At 44.1% G+C, this 21,486-nt stretch overlaps 2 protein-coding genes and 1 non-coding gene across 6 annotated transcripts; 1 reads left to right on the top strand and 2 right to left on the bottom strand.

Moving 5' to 3' along the window:
* Nucleotides 1-3,611, bottom strand: LOC135262365 (ras-like protein family member 11A-like). The gene is made up of 4 exons (XM_064349411.1): nucleotides 3,087-3,611; nucleotides 2,019-2,075; nucleotides 1,643-1,725; nucleotides 1-902 (listed from the first exon to the last, which is right to left on the bottom strand). Exons 1-4 carry the CDS (start codon nucleotides 3,205-3,207, stop codon nucleotides 432-434), a joined length of 732 nt encoding a protein of 243 aa, XP_064205481.1. The 5' UTR covers nucleotides 3,208-3,611; the 3' UTR covers nucleotides 1-431.
* A 2,318-nt stretch (nucleotides 3,612-5,929) lies between these two features.
* On the bottom strand, nucleotides 5,930-21,124 carry LOC135262345 (rho GTPase-activating protein 6-like). 4 transcript variants are annotated; one of them, XM_064349355.1, is made up of 12 exons: nucleotides 20,928-21,124; nucleotides 15,025-15,181; nucleotides 14,630-14,698; nucleotides 12,306-12,565; nucleotides 11,802-12,000; nucleotides 10,969-11,024; nucleotides 10,540-10,690; nucleotides 9,784-9,932; nucleotides 8,291-8,494; nucleotides 7,782-7,870; nucleotides 7,472-7,668; nucleotides 5,930-6,835 (listed from the first exon to the last, which is right to left on the bottom strand). In XM_064349355.1, exons 2-12 carry the CDS (start codon nucleotides 15,158-15,160, stop codon nucleotides 6,516-6,518), a joined length of 1,830 nt encoding a protein of 609 aa, XP_064205425.1. In that variant the 5' UTR covers nucleotides 15,161-15,181; nucleotides 20,928-21,124; the 3' UTR covers nucleotides 5,930-6,515. The 4 variants fall into 4 exon arrangements, with proteins under 4 accessions (XP_064205425.1, XP_064205426.1, XP_064205427.1 ...); XM_064349356.1 differs by having other exon boundaries at nucleotides 15,025-15,166; XM_064349357.1 differs by having other exon boundaries at nucleotides 8,291-8,461; nucleotides 20,928-21,123.
* Nucleotides 15,965-16,036, top strand: trnah-gug (transfer RNA histidin (anticodon GUG)). The gene has a single exon. It is a non-coding gene; the product is annotated as a tRNA-His (tRNA).
* Nucleotides 21,125-21,486: the final 362 nt, after the last annotated feature.

The raw sequence follows: 21,486 nt of genomic DNA, 5'->3' as shown, positions 1-21,486 counted from the left end.
TTTATTTATTTATTTATTTATTTAATAAACACAAAAGACAAATTTAATAAAGTCAAATGTTACAAATGAAATCATATGACACTGTTTTATGTTTGTATGTCCCTGACGTGCACTCCTAGAAGGTCACTGTAGATCACTGCTTCTCCCATTACAGAATCTTAGAGCAACTTTTTTTTTTTTAAACCGACACTTTCTGTGTCAGTTTCTGATGAGGGATCCAACTGATCAATAAAACCGTGTCATAAGAACTGCAAATATGTTTCTGTAACAAATAAACAAATTTCAAAGATAAGCCACACAGAACAATAGTGTGACCCTCAGTCTGGTTCCCGCGCTCCCCTGGGGGTCCATGTCCAGTGAACGTGTCCAGCACATCACCCCACAGCCTGCCTTCTGCTGGCACAGGGACAGGCCAGTCCCCAGCGATGACATCATAGGGCGGTGGCTGCCCTGACCCTGGCGGAGAGCGCCTGGCGGAACCTCCTTTTCAGCTCCTGCATGTTGGGGGACTTGGGGCGCGCCAGGTGGAGGCCCCCCCGCCGTTTCTCCCCAACCCCGGCCGCTAGGGCCCGGCTGACCTCCTGGCACAGGTGCAGGAAGGTGGCGTGCACCCCCTCCCCGTCCTCGCGGGCGGACGCCTCGAAGTAGGCCGCGCCCAGCTCGGCGGCCAGCGCCTCCCCCTCGGCCGACGACACCGCCCGCGCCCTTGGCAGGTCGCTCTTGTTGCCCACGACGATGAGGGGGATGCTGCCCCGGGGGTGGATGTGTCGCACGTGCTGGTAGAGCGGGAAGACGGTGCGGAAGCTGCCGGGGTCCATGACGGAGAAAACCAGCGCGTAGCCGTCCGCCCAGTAGATGGAACGGTTAATCTGTTCTTGGCACTGCAGCCCCTCGGGATCGTCCTGCCATAGGGAGAGACATGGAAAATGTGCTCCTTCATTTAAACAACACAGCGCTGCGAAAGCGTGCTAACAGTCTGCTGGCATTCAGTGTTAATACAGCACTCACAGGGGCATGCTCTTCAATGGCACCAAGGGACAGTCTATAAAAAAACTATCAGCTGCTTAGCAGACAATTATGATGTTATCATGTGTGTCTATTTGGAGCTTGACGTAAAGGTCAGGTATTCCAGAAAGCCTTAAAGGGTGTAAAAAAATGCTTTGAACTGCAGAAAAAATGCTTTGTGTGGTGGATGAAGTTCAAGACTGCTCCAAGGATTATCTAAATGCTGGAAATGTCACAAAAAACACTTTTTTTCAGGGATTTTTTTTACATAAACCACCCTACTTACAGTTTAAAGATGCCTTTGAACAGCATTGAGAATGTACAAAATTGTATTTCCATTTCCAGATTCATAATGGTTTGATTATCCGTTCCCTCATTTGATTCCATTGCTGGGTTCGATTTAGCATGCTGTGTTCCTCTGTCATTAGACCCTCCAGAGAGATTCAACAAACCGAACATGGTAAATGGTAAATGGACTGCATTTATATATGGTGATATGGTGGTGATATTTCAAAAAAAACATGCAGCACTGATGGAAATAACAGATATCAAACACAAGCTTTTGGTGAGAGGTCAGATTGTTGCTTGGCATGAAAGTGGCAGTATATGGTGCAAACATTATACAGATATGGCGTACCTGTAGAGAAACACAGGGCGTATCCTGCACTTGCAAAAAAACTTGTTCTCCATCAAGACTGATTCTTCTTGAATATAAGGCCCCTGAGAGAGCACATAATACAAAATTAGTGACTGAAAGGATGTAATAGAAATACACTGAAAGAAGATGCATTGTGATAAAATATATAATATCAAGATATTGAAACATTGCTGGGAAATATCCACACCCTTATTGAAAATGAATTTACCGTAATGGGTAGATGGGTAACGTTAAACGTTAACGTCAAAATTAAAACGTCCACATATTTACAATATATTGCAATAGACACCATTTCAGTTGGGGTGTGGATAAAGTACCACTTCCCATCAGTGACGGAGAGAGAGAGAACATCTACCTGTGTTTGCTTCATAATCTCCAATGAATCTCCTGGTGAGGAATCTCACAATCAAGGCTGGAAAATTAAAATAGAAATTATTCATTTGTCTGCTTGCAGACACACAAATACTGTAGATAGATGGAATGACCTGTACGTGGGTCTTTAGATTTCCCGACAAAGGAACCACCATTTTGGATCCAGTCGTATGTTCCCTCCAGGCAAAATAGCCCTGCTAATTTTGGTTAAAATAAAATCAAATGCATTAGGATATTGAATTTAATCATTTTTAAGGCAAGGCTACTTTGGCCAAAATTTTCATAGGGCACTATTGCCTAATCAGATGCCATTAAGGGCAAAATCCAATTCAACATGAAGGCATCAAGGCCAAAAAAAATTGGCAGACACTGATAGGTGTTCAGATTGTTGATTAAAAAAACTCAATTTAAACAAAAACATGGCCGGTCTCAGAAAGTCCAGAAAATGTGGTGTGTGGATGGCTGTCCATAAGTAGACATATTAATATGAATTTCATTAGGAAACAATTGCCTGCTTGCAAGAGCGCGAGGCTGGCGTCTGTCTGTGTGATGAAAATACCATGGGAAAGCGGTACCGTACAGCGCTAGTTGTGTAGTGAAAGAGGGCTGTGGATAACTAGCGATTTCCACGTGCGTGGCCTGCCTTCCACAATCTCTAGTCCAGAGGGCAATATAGATTACAAAGCAAAGCACAAATGGCAGTGCGATAGGTGCCATTATCTTTAAAAAAAACTTGGTGCAAGTAACTACACCTGGGATTTACAAATAATTTAAATTGATACGCATTTGGAATTCCTGATCGCTTGTTGTGGGGTTTTAAGCAATTGGACGACGTAATTTTACAGATGCCTATATTGAAATGTAACATAAATTATTCGTCTGGTGGAAATTCAGTCTGACTTCGCTGTCAGATGATTATCATACTTTATCGACAGTGATCCTGAATTGATTGGATTATAGTGAGAGGGGCCCTTATAGTGAGGGTGAGGTTGCAAATCATATCGGCTAATATTTTCTCATTAAAAAACAAACTTCCAAAGAAGATAGTTACCTGTTTTTCCGACGTTCCTGGCACCTAGAACCACAATTTTCACGTTCTTATTGGGCACGCAGTCCAGAGCGGGACACTCCGGTATAGGAACTAGCAGACAGTTGGTAGATTCAGAGCTCATTTTTCAGTAGTTGAAGAAAATAATTGAACTATGCTTTACAACCGCTGGAAATGTTTCCCGAGTAGAGGTCACAGCATGTGCTTCACCATCATTCAAAGCATCTGTTTACAAATGTTAACGGTGTCCTCTGTGCTCTTATTGCTGCGGCGATGACTTCGAGCAGCTGTTTTCTGCTTGGTAAATAAAAGAAGATTTCAGTGAAGAATATTGCGCGGAAATCCCACGTATCTAGGTGAAATGTTTGTTTGTAAACGTATTTCTTTTCAGCAGAAACACCGTCGTACTAGACACGTCCACAAACCAATTAACTGATGAAACAGCGAATGAATCTGGCTTCCCACAGTACCATCAACAAGAGGTGCGCCCGGGGACCGAGAAGAGGAGGTACTAGTGCAGCGTAACACTGGCTTTCCACTCTCTCTCTCTCTCTCTCTCTCTCTCTCTCTCTCTCTCTCTCTCTCTCTCTCTCTCTCTCTCTCTCTCTCTCTCTCTCTCTCTCTCTCTCTCTCTCTCTCTCTCTCTCTCTCTCTCTCTCTCTCTCCCACACACACACTCACACACACACCGAGGTGAGATAGCAGTGGAGTCAGTGTGCTATCTCGTTCAAGTGAAGCTGGATTTTGTCCAGCCTCATACCGTGGACCAGTGCTTATCCTCAACAACTTTGTGCCATCAGCCTTGTGGTATAAAAAGGTGGTCTTATCACTTGGGGGTCTACTTACGAGCCCATAACATTGATGCTTGCTTCCCTGTCAGCATTTGCTGTGGGAAGAGGCACTTTCCAAAAAAAACATTTTTTGAGAAGGTATTTCTAAGGGTGAGGGTGAAATTTACATCTGGGATTATAAAAAAGTATTTGGGCCCTCAGTTTTCCTTCCAACACAGGAATTGGAATGTTTTTGTATAATTTAGTGTTTCTTTTTTTCAGGCGCCTTGTGTCCATGTTTGTTTACTTGTTTTTTTTTTGGTGTCGCTATGTACCATGCTTCTGCTTTTGGTTGAATTGACTTTGAGGTTTCAGTAAAGGACGAAAGGGAAGGTCTTGAAATCTTTCAATTCGATTTTCAATTTAAAGGTGCTTCATTGTTATGGGTCACTAAAGCAAATGTTACAAAGAAATGTTACTCTCGCCTTTAGGTAAAAGCGACAATCCCTGTCACTCATGTTAGTTTGAATCACGTCCCACGCACGCTGCTGCAACTAAACTGTACCAAAATTAAAGATTTAACAGTTTAAAGAGGCACCCCTTTTAAATGGTTTTGAAAAACCCTAGAGTTCACTGGCTCTCGAAACACCCAACTCTTATTTTGAAATGCCACGTGGTGCCGCATTGAATTCAGTTGCATTTCTGCATGATCGATGTATCGACTTTGCTCTGATGAATTAGAGCATGTTTCAAATTAAGTCTTTTAATTTTTACTTAAGCTTCTTTAATGATAGAAAATAATGCTACCATAACTACCATTACTACACGAAATAATAATAATAATAATAAGAAGAAGAAGACAAAGAAGAAGAAGAAGAATGCAGAAATGGACAGCAATGTGGTGCAGTAAGGTGCTGTCGCCTCAGCAAGAAGACACCCAGTTCGAATCCTGGTCAAGAGCCTTTCTGTGGGAAGGTGCAGAGTCTGAGCTCACCAGTAGGGGGAGCTGATGGACTTTCAATTCATTACAGTCCTAAGTGGGCGATTTCCCCTAAGTGTAGGAAGTGTGCAAATTTTATGAAAAACTTGCATGAACTCTTAAATAAAGAAGAGAGCTTTCAAATTATGTTAAAACTAATATTGACATGTCTTGTTAATCACCATTATTTAAACATTAAAAATTAAAACGCTTCAATATTTTTTCTGCTAGGTCTTGTGAGGACATGTTCTGCTCAACTGTTAATCTGGCAAATAACTTCCTGGCATGCACGCGCTCTTTTAAAAAAAAATTTATTTGGTGGGAGCTTAAGTAACCATGATAGTTCAACGAGAATGTATAGCAACTGTGCAGCTAATATTGTGGCCAGTCTTACACACTTCCCTTTTAATGCCCTCTCACTAAACATACCAACATGCTTTATAAATTCATACAGCACTGCATTGCAAAATGCAAAAGCATTTCCAAATCAAGCTGATATAGGTGTGATACTCTGTAACAATATACCAGATTGTGTCTGAAGCAAAGAAATAATAATAATAATAATAATAATAATAATAATAATAATTTAATTTAATTTATACTTTTGCTCTTGAAATTGGTTTTGTGAGCAACTCATAACCTAGTGTGATTCGTCTCCCTCTTGTGAACTAAACAAAACATTACACTTCATAAACTGTAAACGTAAGTCCTTTTATGCTGAACCATTTCAAAAGAGGGCTTTGGTATTTGATTTTTATTTCACATCATAAAAGAGATTGCACATGAAATGCAGGGTAAGGATGCTATTAACACTATTAATCAGTCCTGAGATTTATCCCAGTTTTACGGAAATCGGAGATATGCAGCCTCTCAAAGGGACAGTTCACTTTATGGGGTTTTTAAAATGTTATTTCCATTTTAAAGTACTCGCAGTATGAAATTTGCCCAGCCTTGATTAGATCCAGCAGCAGAAAGTCATACTTTCACCCACACACAAAATAAGATTGACTGTGTAATCATGCACGCTCGCACACGCACACGCACACGCACACACACACACTATGATGAGTGTGGAAAGAGCTGGAAAAGCAACAATAGCAGAATACATTTTTATCTTTATTGCACAATGACCAGAAGAAAGATACGCATGGGAAACAATCTCTGATTGGCCGATACTTACATGGTGATTCGTTTTGGCAACAAATAATATGGAATTCTGAATAAAAAAGGAGCAGTCATGAAGTTCTACTTCCTGGATAAATCCGTGGCAGTTGCTCAGTGCTGAGAGTGTTTCTGTGCTGTGTCTGCAGTTACAGTGTCCTCTCCAAGCTAAACAGTCCACTTACAAGAAAAATGAACAGCACAAAAACTTCACCCCAACAATCTTCCTCCAGATTATATGGGATATAAAATCATAAATAAAAATACCAGGCTTCGCTGGGTATTCATTTTTGTCCGTAATCAACAGTGACGTTGGCAAAAACCAAAAAACCAACAGACAACGCTCCAATACCTCTGTGGATATGTGTGTATGCACACTGCATGTATGGATGTGCGAGTGCATACACAAATGTGTGTTCATGTATGTGCATGTGTGTGTGTGAGAGTATGAGGGTGTGTGCATATGTATGAGTGAGTGTGTGTTTGTGTGTGTGAGGGTGTGCGCATGCGTGTGAGTATGGGTCATACAGTGTTCTCAGAGCTAGAAGACTTCCGGCTGAAAAAGTCCCAGAAGTTTGTGGGCTGGGATTTTTCCCTTGGGCTGAAAGGGAGGGGGGAATTGTCGGGGTCCAGACCTAGGCTGAAAAGAACAGTCCTCTCAGCAGGGGAGAAGGCTCCGCCCATAGCCCCACCCTCACAGGGCGACTCCCCCTCCCCTGAGCTGCCTTTCTGGGCGTCGTCATTGCCGGGTGGCACGGTTCGGGCCAAGCTCATCAGGTTGTGGTGGGAGTGGAACTGCCTTATTTGGGCGATGGACCTCTGGGACCTGTCCTCTGTAGAGCCTTATGAAGAAGGATTAAAAGAAAACGGTGCCATCAATCTCCACAGAGGCCACACCCATTACATTACATTACATTACAGGCATTTAGCAGACGCTCTTATCCAGAGCGACTTACACAACTTTTTCACAACACCCCCCACGCAATCATGTGGTCTTATTCATAGACCACACCCCCCATCCAATCATGTACCCTTATTCATAGACCACACCCCCACTCAACCATGTGCCCTTATTCATAGACCACACCCCCCCACTCAACCCTGAGCCCTTATTCATAGACCACACCCCGCCCCCCACACACAAGCATGTGCCCTTATTCATAGACTATACCCCCAACCAATCATGTGCCCGTTTTCATAGACCACACCCCCCACTCAACCATGTGCCCTTATTCATAGACCACACCCCCACACACACAAACATGTGCCCTTATTCATAGACCACACTCCCCACTCAACCATGTGCCCATATTCATAGACCACACCCCCCCCCCACACACAAGCATGTGCCCTTATTCATAGACCACTCCCCCCCACCCAATCATACACCCTTAGTCATAGACCAGACCCCATCCCCCCTGCCACCCATCCAGTCACATGCCCTTATTCATGGGCCACACCCTGTTTCCGTCACTCACGCTTCCTGCTCTGGTTGACCTGCAGCACCCTGAGGAAGACCGTGCTGCTGAAGCAGTCATCAGCCTGGGAATCAGGGAAGAACGGGGTTGGGGAATCCAGGGGCGACTGCTCGCCGCTGGCCAGCTCCACAGAGTCCAGCGAGGCCCTGGGGACTCCTCTCCTACTGGCCTCCGTCTCCACTCTCTGGTAACAACCACTGGAGGTGGAGGGGGGACGGGGGCTGAGATTAGTGGGTGGGGTTTACTTACACAATGGGTGGGGTTGGGGCTTGACAACAAAACAAAAGGCCTTGACTCCTTAACTCCCCACCTGAGTTTCCTGCGCAGGAGGTAATTGATGATGTCAGGATCTGTCTGTAGGAGGCTCAGCAGTACTTCCTGCTGTAGAGCTGCAGAAACCTACAAAAGCACAGGACCATAATGATAACCATGAATCCCCATCTCACTTTTTCCCTGTCCCCCTTTCTCTCCCCCTTCACCCTGTCTCTCTCTCCAGACAAATCAACAACCTGGAAATGTTCTGTAGAGCATGGTATTCTTGGGGTGCAGTTTGTGTGCTGATGAGGAACGCTTTCAAATATGTTCTACAAAATGAGAGTGTGAGAGTTGTCTCTCCGCCGTTAAAATGAACCGTGACAATGTTTTCTATTTGTCTGTGGCTACTCTAAGCATCACACCTTACTGAAGTGAATTTACTTCTTCGTTGGTAAATAACAGAGCATCAAGATAGCCTCTCCTTCTCTCTCAGCCACTCAACCTCTACCCCTCTTGTCTGTGTCTCTCTCCTTCTCTCTCCCTCCTGACCCTTCTCTCTCTCACCATGAACAGCAGTCTGTGCTTCTGTAGGAGTAACAGGGTGACGGCGATGACGGCGGCGCTGTCTTCGGCGGTCGTGGCGCGCAGCTCCCTCTCCGAGCCGCGTTCACGCTGCAGCAGGTTCGGCCCGAAGATTACCGCCAAGTTCATGGCCGTCATCTTATTCCCTGGGATCTGTGGGGGGCAGGTGGGAGGGGGCGGTACACACTGAGTGTGTGGTTCATGGGGGAAGAGGCCCAAAAACGCGAGCAGTCAGTGGGTTTACATGATGTTTAAAAAAGTCGATTTATTGTATTAGTCCGGCTAAAACTGGACTTTTAAAAATCATGTAAACACTGTAGTCCGACTGAAATCGTACGAAGTCGAATTTTTCAAAGTCGGACTAACATACCTAGATAATGCGGTTCGGGGTCGATTTACTATGGCATGTATACACTTTAATCGGACTACAATCGGCCTGGGCATTCTGCGCATGTTCCGTAATTTACATAGCAACTTTACGCTCACGGTGGCCAAGTGGAATCGATAACGTTTAGAAAATATGTAACTTTAAAATATTTAATTGAAAGTTCTACTGGGACTTTTGCGTTTATTGAGGGTGTGACTGAAAATTTTGGTGCCGCTGACTATAATCAAATGTTTTTCACATTTACCGTTCGATTGAGCAAGTAGCCTGCCATTCAAAGTACATTTTTATGGGTTAGTGCTGTCCGATTGTACTTCACATTAACCTTGTACGGCGATCAATAAAGGCTAACAGCACAGTACCAGTTAATTATTGTCACTTCTATCACCAGTGTAATGAACTAAAAAAAGGCGACAAACTACATTTTCTGTGAGAAATGCATTGTCGAGCTCATGCGCATACACTGCTGGCGACATTCTAAAGCTCCGTTTTGCCCTCCCTAGTATCATGGCGAAAAAAACACAGACAGACAAGGAGACCAACTTCATGCTATCGCAACTAAAGGAGTTAAATATCCTAAAATACATGGATGGAAGAAAAACGCGGAATGACAAACTATTCAAAAAAGTTGTAACAAAATTGGAGGAAGCAGGATATATAAGAAGCCTTAGTCAGACACACCTCAGTCAATAATTTGATTCTTTCCGAGTTATGTATATTGGGACAACGACAATAATCCAATTAAATCTCATCTTTGGCCAAATTGAGCTATTAATATAGCTCGATTGAAACTGTGCATGTAAACGTAGTAACTCATTTATGGACAATGGAGGAGAGGTCACAGGCCAGGCATATGTGGTCTTATATAGCATATTGGTTGGGTACATTCACTGCATTAAAAAATTTACAAAATATTTTCATAGACTGCCTAATTTTAAACTGGGGTATTTATTAAAATTATATTCATATATGAACATGTCACACACACACATCTGTTTGTGTGCAGGTTTCCATGCAGGTTTTCTATGGAGTCTTATCACCTTGACGGTGTGTCACAGTTTCAATGGGTGTGTCTGAACCCTGGTCTGACCTTCTGGTTGTCAGGGCCGACAGAGTCCTGGGCGTGGCGCTGTACGGTGTGCAGGAGCGTCAGCAGCCGCAGCAAAGTGTCGCAGTTGCAGGGGGGCAGCAGGTAGAGTAGGTGCTGCAGGTAGGACAGCTGATCCGCCCCCCTCAGACCTGTACCACACAGAGAGCAGAATGGCACACAACCCAAAATCCACCCTGCGTTGGGGGTCTGACCTCCAGAGGATATGATATGGCCACTCTTTCCCTCCTTTATTGATTACTTCAGGCTTACGCAGGGTTTTTACGCTGAAGGGCATTACATAGCTGAGATTTGACGAGTTTTCTAGGCATCCACTGCAGCTTATACTGATACAATGGTTTGTGGCAGTCGAAGAACCAAAAATTTACGTTCGAAAATCTGAACAGCAATTTCTCTTTCCAAATATAATGTCACGGTTACTTAACAACATCCAGACCTTGCTTAGCACGGTTCCGTAGAAAACTACTTCCTACTAAAGTATGCTGACTGTGTTGTCACAACTGTGCTGTGCAAAGTCTCAACCAAAGCACGCCAGTATTCAGGGGCACGGTGTCAACACTGTTTTAAAACTTTGTTCCAAGCACCACCATACACCGCGTCTCGACCACAGACACCGTTAGCTGTTTACACGATGATTGTGATAAGAAGACTCTGTAAAGTGGATGTAATGTGGTAATGAGTCAGTGAGCTGGCAGTGGTCCTGACTGGGCGCAGGAGGGGAACGGTAAACTGAAGTACTGTAGGTGTGCAGGAAGGCGGGGTAGAGTTCTCGGGGGAGCAGTGGATCGGGCATGTCCCGCAGGAACTCCTTCAGCAGGGCTGCGATGTCATGCACACTGTGCTCCTCATCCAGGACCACATCCACGCCCAGGTCAAAGTGCTCCCGTAGCTATATCGCACACACACACAAGCACACGGATGCACACACACACACATACACGCATAAATACACACCCACCGATTCTCATGCATGCACGCACGCACACACACATGCATGCATACACACACACACACACACACACACACAAGCACACATACACGCACACACATGCACACACATATACAGACAGACACAAAAATAATGATATAATCATTTAATAACAATTGTCCTGGAAAAATGGAAAGGTTCAACTATTAAAATTCTCAGATTAAGAGTTAGAATGTCACCTGTCTGATTCTCTTTTTGGAGCTCCCAACACGAAAAATCCCTAAAGTCTGCAGACCTAGAGAAGACAGCAAACCAATCAGACCTAAACATGCATGCTCACACACACACACAAGTCATGGTATATGATTATTAAAAACTACATGTCAAGAGTCACTTCCATTTTCCCTCTCTCTCTTTCCTCCTCTAACCCCCTTCTTTCTCCACCACTCATGCCCAGACTGTATTACATCACAGCAGTGGTCTGTGACCCAGGACCTGGAGTGGCACAGATGCTTCTATTTTTGTTCAGTCTAAGCTCTTAATTATTAGACTGTTAATCAATTAGCTCTGTGCGCCACAATCCAGCAGGTCCTCCAAGCCCTTGTAATGCTGAGTAACTTGTGCGGCATGTCACTTGCATTCATCTAAGTTTCTCTTTCTCCAGCTACTGTGCGTACTGTAGTTGAGAGCGCGGGTGGAACAGAATGCACACCCAGTTTAACTGTCAGCAGTCTGTCTTAATCAACTGTGAGATAAATAGCTACATTCAGCAGCTAATGTTAGCAGTTTTGAACACAGTGAAGTAGCGTGTGAACAGGCTTTAAATTATTTACATTGAAAGTAATTAGCTAGCTAGCAGTAACAACCCTGGAAGTTGGTTATAAGTGCTTGTCTACCTTATCTACAAACTGGTGAAAATCCGTTTCATTAATTCACTTAAGACAATTTGATTCATTTGTTTAACCTTACAAAATTAAATTAGCCATTAATATGCTGGATATTTACACATCCGTTTATGCAGCTGGAGGATATCTGTATTTACTGTAGCAGTGGCAGGTCATTCAAAGCTCACCGTGGGCCTCGATGTGGCGGCAGCACTGCTCTAACACACGCGGCACTTGGCAGTAGATGGGGTTGAGGCTGAGCTTGGCCTGGGCGCGGTCCGCCGCCTTCTTCCCATCCAACTCATAGGGGTGAGAGAGCTGCAGCGCCTCCAGCAGGCGGGACTGACTCTCTACAAGGTCAGAGATGCAGTCCACGGACAGCCCTCCCTGCAGCGGGGGACAGGCTAAACGTTGGACTCATATAGTGCCTTTCAGTCAAGCATCTCTACATGCATTTCGGTTGGGCAGGAGAATAAAAAATGCGAACATCATCCAAATATAACATTTCCATTGGCTCATTGCAGGTTTACTTTTGTGATTCCAAACATGCAATCGTGAATTTAATTCAGCACTTTTTCAGATAGCTGACATTCCATAAAAACAAAGTTCACTATTACATATAATTAATGCAGTCATAAATGGGGAGACTCGTAAATTTGGGGTGTGTCAACTTCAGTGGGCGGAGGACTCACCCTGCGACGTGAGCGCAAGGGCTTAGAGAGGGGGGTGGATGAGCGGGGGCAGGTGCTGGGTTCCTGCTGAGGCGTAGGTGGGAGGGAGGTGGCCAGGCTGTTGCTAAGCTGCAGTTGCTGGGCGCGGAAGCTCAGCACACTGGCCTCCAGGTCCTGGCAGTCTCTCCGGCTCTCCTTCAGGGCATCCTGCTTCTGCTTGTGCGCCCGGTCGTTAGCAATCACCTGGGACAGGGGAATCCCGAAAGCCTTGGGTGTCTTTTCTGGTGAAAAATGGGGCAGAGAGAAGAAGAGAGGGGATGAGCGAAGAATGAAGTGGAAAATGGAGTGGTTGGGTTATTTGGCCTGTTGTGTAATATTAGGGGTTGGGGGGGGTTGTATCCACCCTATCCCCCCTGTAAATTACGGTCTTGAATGGCACGGTTTAAGTGTTTTTAAACGCCCCTCGAGAGACAGCTGTTAATTAAACAGATGATACAAGTTCCCATCATTTGGTTTTTCGGATGATGGCTTGCTTGGTTTATTGCTTGGTTGCTTGATCAGTTGGTTGTATATACGCACAGAATGGCCTGACTTGATAAAGTGATGTTGGGCCCAGGTTTGTGACCATGCACCCACTTTCTCTCGTTGAGTGGCTGATTAATCCGGAGCTGACATCTGAGATGTCTGGGCTCGTATCTGTCCTACACCCACAGCTCATACCCATGTTCAGTCTCATTTTAGAGTTGGCCAGGAGAGAAGGACGGAGGTTAAAGAGTTAAAGACTCATCCCATTAGTCATCCACTGGTACAAGACAAAGCCTCTTAAAGCACACTTAAAGCATACATCTTATTGTTATTACGTCTGAGACGACCAGGCTAGGCCCTCACCCCCAAATGTATCCAAACCACCATCACTAAAAATTGCATTGTCACTACACTGGCCGTAGACAAATGCTATCATTGCATTCAATTACAGCCATTTAGCAGACACCACTATCCAGAGTAACTCACAGAACAGCTGTATCTTACATTGTCCTGCCAGCCAGACCAGTGCAAAATGCGCAGACTGTGGCACACTGATCGCCGATCCCTGTGTTCTCTGTCCCTGCGATCAGCCTTGCTGGGCTCAGCCTCAGATGAACAGCATAGGGGACAGAGGCCCATTGGAGATGAACTGTACCGGCCCAGGCATGATCATGAACCTGGAGCTTTGATCCCCAGCCCACTGTAACTCCTAATCTCACACAGTCAAAGGCCTACATTGCTTGAGGCCCCTCAAAAGTTGTTGCGACTAGCTTGCGTGTACCATGAAACAAATGTGATTTTATTTAGTGGGTCAAAACTTGACTGGCAAATGTCCTTGTCTAGCATGATTTGTATGGCTTTCATACATTGTCCATCTGTAGGGCTGAAGGCTCAGTGAAGCATTCAAGTTATGTGCTTTGCTCAATGGGACCATGTGAGCTCCACACATATTGAAGCAGTAAGCCACAGTGCCATAATATTTACCACACACTTCTGAACATTAAACAGACAGAAAGAGAGGGTAGAATTAATGTGCCTTCTGGAAAAAGTATTCCAACTTCTCAGCCAGTAATTGACCCACAATAATTTAAAACAGAGGTCAGATAAGTGCTTGTGCATATAAAGACAGCTGAGAGACAGGTGAGAATATAAGGGCAGAATAATTTTTCACTGATGGGGTGAGAGAAGTCAATGGCCTAGCCAAGATCTCCAATGATCTACTAGATAAAGAGGACTTAGCCCCCTTTTCTTACAGGTAGCCAATGAGATTTGCACAGACTTGGAAGAACCCAGGGAACTCATTAACCTGGGCGTTTGCAGGCTAGGGAACATCTCCTGGTCACATGCGGCTCTGTTAATCACACGTTATTCAGCTTTGGATCAGGCCGCATTGGAGCTATAGAGGAGTGCCAGGACAGGAAAACAGAGAGCGGCAGGGCGGCAATGGACCGGGATTGCTACAGGAAACTATAGCTAGGAAATGGCAAATTTGCATGATAAATGTCCAATAAATCAGATAAAACAGTTCAGCCTCTCTCTGGCCTCGCATAATCAATTGGCCCTCATAGTGAACCCCCAAAGCTGATTGCATTCATTTATTACCAACATGGTGTGAACATGACAGAAGCTGAAGTAATGTCAAAATTATTAAATTTATTATAGCTATTTATACCACCCTGTGTCCCTGGGGGAGACACACTTTAGATGTGTAAAACACTTTTGCCACAAATGTGCTTCATTCTAAGACCAGGAATCAGGTTGAATGTCACATGTTGAATGAGTAAGTGACAGGTTGAATGTGAGACTGCATTGGTTTTTACCTCTTTCTTTCTTCTCCTTTGAGAAGGAATCGAACCTCTTCCGCAGAGACTTCCTCCTCTTTCTGTACTCTGTAAAAGAGCAGAGACCCTGAGGTGTGTGGTGGATTGGAAGAAGGGCGGGGGCACAGCAGCCAACAGGCTTCCTTTCAGGGGAAGGAGCTGGGATTATCTGAAAAGCAGCTTTAGAGCTATTATATACCAATGATAATAATAATAATAATAATAATAAGAAGAAGAAGAAGAATAAGAAGAAAAAGAAGGAGAAGAAGACGAAGACGAACAAGATGAAACATGGGGGACGGGCAGGTATATAGTCTGCCTTTGAACCTGTTCGGTAGGCAGTGGGGAGGTGGGGTGGTTAGAGTAAGGCCTATTGGTAGGGGGTGAGCCACTACCTCGGGGAATGGTTATCTTGAAGTCCAGCTCTCTCTCCTCCAGGTGGCAGTGTGCTATCTCCTGCAGGCGTGCACGCTCCAGCTCAGACAGGGTCTGGATGTGGACGGGATATAGTCTCACACCCGGACCCAACATGGTGGCCTAGTGGCGTTCACGCTAAAGGGAAGAACAGAGAACAGTCAAGCTGCAGTCAAAACAATACTTCTGTTACAACATAGAAAACAGTTTACGGCCTTGATTCGTTTACCTATCTGTGAAGACTTATTGTGGGATGTTGTGGGATTTTTGACATACAGACTCAAAAATCACATTTTCCCAATTCTTCACAATAGTTTGTTTTCTTGTTTTCCGTGAGCTCAGTCTTATGTCTTTCCTATTTGTTCTAGTGCTGAGGATTCTGGGTTCGACTCCCGAATGGGAAGTTTCTGCAAAATCATTTGTTGGTCATTCTTAGCGTGCTGTTGAAATGGTTCATCTTGGCTTGTGTAATTGGTGATTACAGTACACGCCAAAATTGAACTCTTAATAGTCCATTGATGTTTACGTGGAAGTTGGCTTTCATGGTGAAAATGTGGCAGATTGCATTTGTTTCCATGTAGTGAGTTTTCATTAGCAACTTCAGAGTTAATGTTTGCAATTTGCTAATAAAATGATCAAATCACCGTGTTTGATATGACATAGAGAAATATCATCAGGCCGGATATAGAGGAGGAAATGGAGTGAGCCATACAGCACCCACCAAAAGTGAGCTTAGTCAAACTGTCATCACTAGGGGACTATCAGAAGAAAAAAATAGTCATTACTAGGAGACTATCAGAAGAAAGAAAAGTTATTACTAGAGGACTATCAGAAAAAATATATAGTCATCACCAGGGGACTATCAGAGGGAAAGCTATAGAGGAAAAAACAGAGCATGTCAACATCTCCTAACTTTGTTGTGCCGTGATCGTATAGTGGTTAGTACTCTGCGTTGTGGCCGCAGCAACCCCGGTTCGAATCCGGGTCACGGCAGCTTTTGCAATAAAGCCCAAGATTTGTTTATTTAACAGTGAAGATTTAGCATTGTGGTATTTTTGACATACATACTCAAACCTCACATTCTCCCAATATTACACAAGAGTTGCTTTTCTTGTTTTCCAAGAGCAAATTTCTGTATCTCTCACATACGCTCTAGCGGTCAGGATTCCTGGTTTTCACCTGGTTCGACTCCCAGTATGGGAATGGGAGTTTTCTATGCAAAATGACCATCCGAAAGGCCTCTAATGTTAGCTCAGATTAAAGTGTCTGCCAGGATTTGTTAAACGTTTGCCTCATACCATGGAATGCCTTCCAACAAACTGGTGACATGTCCGTCAGCCTCGTTCTCATTGAAGTTGATCTCTAACCCCACCCTGAACTGGAAGCCATTTCTTTCATCTGGAAAATCCAAGATTTTATTCTGCATCCAAAGTTTGTTCAGCTGGCTACTCAGGTAACCTGAAACTGTCTGTTTGAACAATATTGTCTGGAATGGAGTTATTTCAGTACTCTTGCCCATGTCTCTCACCCAACCTTGTCGTGCTGTGATCGTATAGTGGATAGTACTTTGTGTTGTGGCCGCAGCAAATCCTGTTCGAATTCGGGTCACGGCACCTTTTGCAATAAAGCCCTAGATTTGTTAATTTAACATTGAAGATTTGGTATTTTAGAATTTTTTACTCTCTTCCAAGAAAGCTTTTCCTGTGGGTTTCCCATATGGTCTAGTGGTTAGGATTCTTGGTTTTTCACCCAGGAGACCAGGGTTCAATTCCCGTTATTGGAATGGGAATTTTCTATGCAAAATGAGCATTAGAAAGGCCTCTTTATGTCTTCTCAAAGGAAGGTGTTGGCCAGGATTTGTTAAACATTTGCCACAAACCATGGAATACCTTCCAACAAACTGGTGACACGTCCGTCAGCCTCATTCTTGTTGAATTTGATCTCCAACCCCACCCTGAACTGAAAATGTTGTTTCTTGCCATAACTTTGGCGGAGCCATTTCTTTCCCTGGATAAATGCAAGTCTGTTAGTATGGGTGTTTCGCACAGGGTGATGTTCCAGGAGCAGTACTCAACTTCCCAGCCAATACATTAGTATTAACTGGAGCAGTAGTGTTACATGGTGGTTCAAGAAGTTGGCTTACAACCATGAGATACAAACCTCAAGCAAGGACTAGCTATATACTCAGTCAGGACACTTAAAGATTTTTAAAATTATAAATGCAGTGCAGCCTCAGACCGTGGGTCAACTTAATATGAACTGATCCATTTAACATCTAGCTGTTTAACCCTTTAAGGTGTAAGATCATAGATATATGATTATAATGTTCTTAAATCCTCAAAGCCCAATGGCCATGATATTAGACACTGGCTTCTAACAATAACATTGTCTTAAATTATCGCTGTTATCTGTCATCAATTCAATGTGCAGTGCTATAACACTTATGCCATTCTAAAGCTTAGCCTCTCCACGCTTTGACACAAATTTAGAGTCCTATGCCACCCTCTGTTTTAGTTGCTTTGGTGACTGGTACTGCTGCTTTTGGAGAACACATCTTTCAGTACTGTACACTCAAAACAACTGCACACACAGTTCAACAGTTTTGCAGATCGGTATCTGTCTTCCTTAAATCACCAAGTGGCCATTGAGATAAACAGTGGAGAGAACAGAGGCTCTGACCCTGCAAAAAAAAAAGGCTTAAATAATACCCAGGCTTATTTTTGCTCTTTTGGTGGCGTGAGCTCACACGGCCACAACAGTCTCAGTGAATCCTTTGAGTGCTGTAGGCTCCCAGTGTTGACATTCTGATGGGGTGAACAGAACTGACACTGCTCCTGGTGCACTTCTGGCTCTTTTTCAGAAGGGTGCTGTCTCTAAAGACATTTGAAGGTAAGCTCACACTGATTGGTCTATTCAGAGCAATGACATCATAATGGTTAAGCTAGGATTTTATTGGCCAAATAGCCTAATCTCCTTCTCCTTTGGCAGTCCCCGCCTGTTTAGTTACTTTGGCATAGCTGCCCATAGTATACAGTCATTACTGCGCACAGACAAGTGTGCTCTATAGTTGTGACAGAAACTTCCTGGTTGGCAAATAAGAGGCCTCCAGCAGCATCAATAGATTGAAGTGGTTGTTATGGTTAAACATCACAGAACTCTAATCATCAACTCCATATTAAATGCTAATAATCAGATCAGATATATGCGAGACGGCAATGTTCTCACTATATTAACTATTATTTATGATACAACATGACCCGACAAGACAGGAAAATACCACCCACTGCTTTCCAAATAAATAAATAAGTGATAAGAGGGTGAACAGAAGAATAAAGAGAGGAAAGTTATGCTGAGGAAGAGTAGTCTTTCTGGGTCAAACTTTTGTTACCAGTACTAAGGCTAAAACATGGTACCACCAGCACAACCAGTACACTATCACTGACCTGGGTTCTGTGACAATCCTAACACCACCTGCACAGACTGACCTTACCATTATCAGACACAAAGCTACAGTCATTCCCATGCTCAAAAGACTCTTATCTATGAGTCTAGATTACAGCTCTGTGCCTGTGACTTCCTTGTATTAATTCAAGTTCAGACCACTTGCCGTAATAAACAGATTTTAATTACAGTGGTAGTACACAGAGGGCACCTCTTAATTGTTTTATGGAAGGTCTGGAAATAGATGGAAGACTCTGCTACTCCAAAGTACACTACATGGTCGAAAGTATGTGGACACCCGACAGCCAAAACCTCTTCTAAAATTATAGGTATTAATGTAGAGTTGGTCCACCCTTTGCTGATATTACCACCTCCACTCTTCTAGGAAGGATTTACATTAGATGTTAAACCATTTCTAGAGAGATTTTCTTACATTCAGCCAGTAGAGCATGAGTGAGGTCAGGCATTGATTGAGCGAATAGGCCTGGCTCACAGTTGGCTTTCCAATTGATCCCAAAGGTGTTGGATGGGGATGAGGTCAGGGCTCTGTGCAGGCCATTCAAGTTCTTCCTCACCAGTTTCATCAAAATGATTTCTATATGGACCTCACTGTGTACCTGGGGGCACTGAAACAGGAAAGGGCCTTCCCCAAATTGTTGCCACAAAATTGGAAGCACAGAATCATATAGAATGTCATTGCATTAAGATTTGCCTTCACTGGAACTAAGGGGCCTAGACCAAACCATGAAAAACAGTTGCAGACCAAGGGATTGTCCAGATACTTTTTGTCATATAGTGTATCTAAAGATGTCACCAGCTACAGCTGTCTGCTCTACTGTAGAATACACACCTACATATGCCTCTCTGTCACCAGATAAACCATTATCAGCAAAACAAACACCCCACTCCACGAACCTTTATGGCCTTTCATAAAGAACCTTCTGCAGCACCTAAATGTGATCTCTCTTTGATCACTCTCTCTCTTTCGCTCTCTCTGTCTGTCTCTCTCTTTCTCTGTCTCTCTCACTCCCCTTCTCATTCTCTTTCACTCTCATACTCTATACAGATAGAAACTAGGTATCTTCACTGTTGAGGACCTTTAAAGAATTTATAAATGAATCTTCGAGCCCTCAATATCTTCGGTAGGATGGTGTGTCTGTGTTTTCTTTTCCCAAATCTGAAGGACCTTTCATTGCAGAAACAGGCCTGGTGGACCAGATCAAACACAGAACAGCCCTCACAAAAGGCGCCAGTGAAACGGCAGTTATTATTACACACTTAAGCTATTCTTAAATCAAATGTCAATATGGATACTTAGGTATACAGGTCATCCTCTAATGAAAAACGGGACAGTGTATGTTAAAGTATGTAAGAGGGCCATAATAGGTACAGCAGGCAATCCTTGTTAATCATTTTTAGTTGATATCACACATTTGATATGTGACATACAGACCATAAAAAACAAGATGACAATACACTGAAGTGCTATAGCTGAAGCAGAGCACAATTAAAAAGGAAAAACTCATCACTACACAGTCCCATCATGCCATATTTCTTATCTCACTGTAAAGATTTACTTTCACAGAACTGAATGCTGGCACTAAACCAAGAGGTTGGGATACGTGTAAGCACACCCTTTAGATATTTAACATTATCGGGTCTAAGGCTGATGCCGCAGGCCTTCGTGTCCCTGAACACTTGTGCAATTAATACTTTTTCAGAATCTCACTGCCCCTCCCTAATCTGATTTTACATCTAGAATTCTGCCTTACTACCCAAATCAGGCTTGAGTAAACGTCCACAGGAAACCTGGTGGGCCTGTTTCGAGTGAACTGATTAGAGAACAGCCATTTGAGTTAATTAGATTTGTAAATATCATGTCAGAACGGTAATGAAGTTGCTTGGGAAAGTCAGCGTTGTCCTGCATTATTTCACTAAGTGACCATGCAAACACACACATACATGCACGCACACCCACATGCACACACACTCACAAATACAGAAGCACACTCACGCACACACACACACACACACACACACACACACACACACACACACACACACACACACACAATGCATTTTACTGGTAAATGAGGAGCCATATACCTTCCATAAATGATATCCATTCTGGCCAATTACCCTCAAAGAACAACAATAAAGAGAAAAATTGAATGCACCTACAGAGCTTTCACACATATACAGTGGGAAAAAAGCACATAATTGTATTTTCTCAGGCTACTTGCATGGCTACAATAAACCAGCACATGCAGTGCACTGTACAGGACTGAACCATTCAGACGGAAGCTCAGGAAGGCAGTTGATCATTTCCCTTCAATGCAACCCCAGTCTCTAGCTCCCACGGCAACAAACCGTACAACCTGTCACCACCACAGATGGCAAACAGTCCCCTACAGCAACCAAACAGCAACTAAACCGGTGGTACCTCATGGGAAAGCTGATTCCACCCTGATGAACCGGCTCCTTCCTCGGCGCTGGGGGGTGTTCCTGCGGACGGTGGGGCGTGGGAGGCGGAGACCTGGGGGTCAGGCGTGGAGGTGAGCGTGTCCGGCGGGAGTGAGGCTGAAGCGCTGGCCTCCCTCCGTCTGTCTATCACTCACTGCTCTGCCCCGGAGAACCCTGAGCACGGGCACAGCTCAGCTCAGCAGAGGGGAGGGGCCGCTTTAACCGGGCTGTCCCTCAGTGACCCCGCCCCCTCCCCCCTCCTCCCCTCCCATGGCAACGCTTCAGCCAGTGCGCTTTCCAGCTTTTTACACTTCCAGCTCAACGTCTCACATGTCTTCTCCTGTCTCGCCGTTCTAATTTTACTACATTTATACCAATTCCAAGTCTTAGACCGAGTTCATCATTACTCCATCTCTCGACTGGTGGTTTTACAAGCCAGGCAAGAAGCAGAAAAGGGCAATAAATATGTAATAAATATAAATCCCTCAAAAAATAGAGATATAAACATACTGACCTGTTAGCTTGTTTCCTGTCTGTGT

Source organism: Anguilla rostrata, chromosome 9 (genome assembly GCF_018555375.3).
Source record: "Anguilla rostrata isolate EN2019 chromosome 9, ASM1855537v3, whole genome shotgun sequence".
Taxonomy (NCBI): Eukaryota; Metazoa; Chordata; class Actinopteri; order Anguilliformes; family Anguillidae; genus Anguilla; species Anguilla rostrata.
The sequence above is the reverse complement of the archived record's forward strand: the minus strand, read 5'-3'. Positions and strand labels throughout refer to the sequence as shown.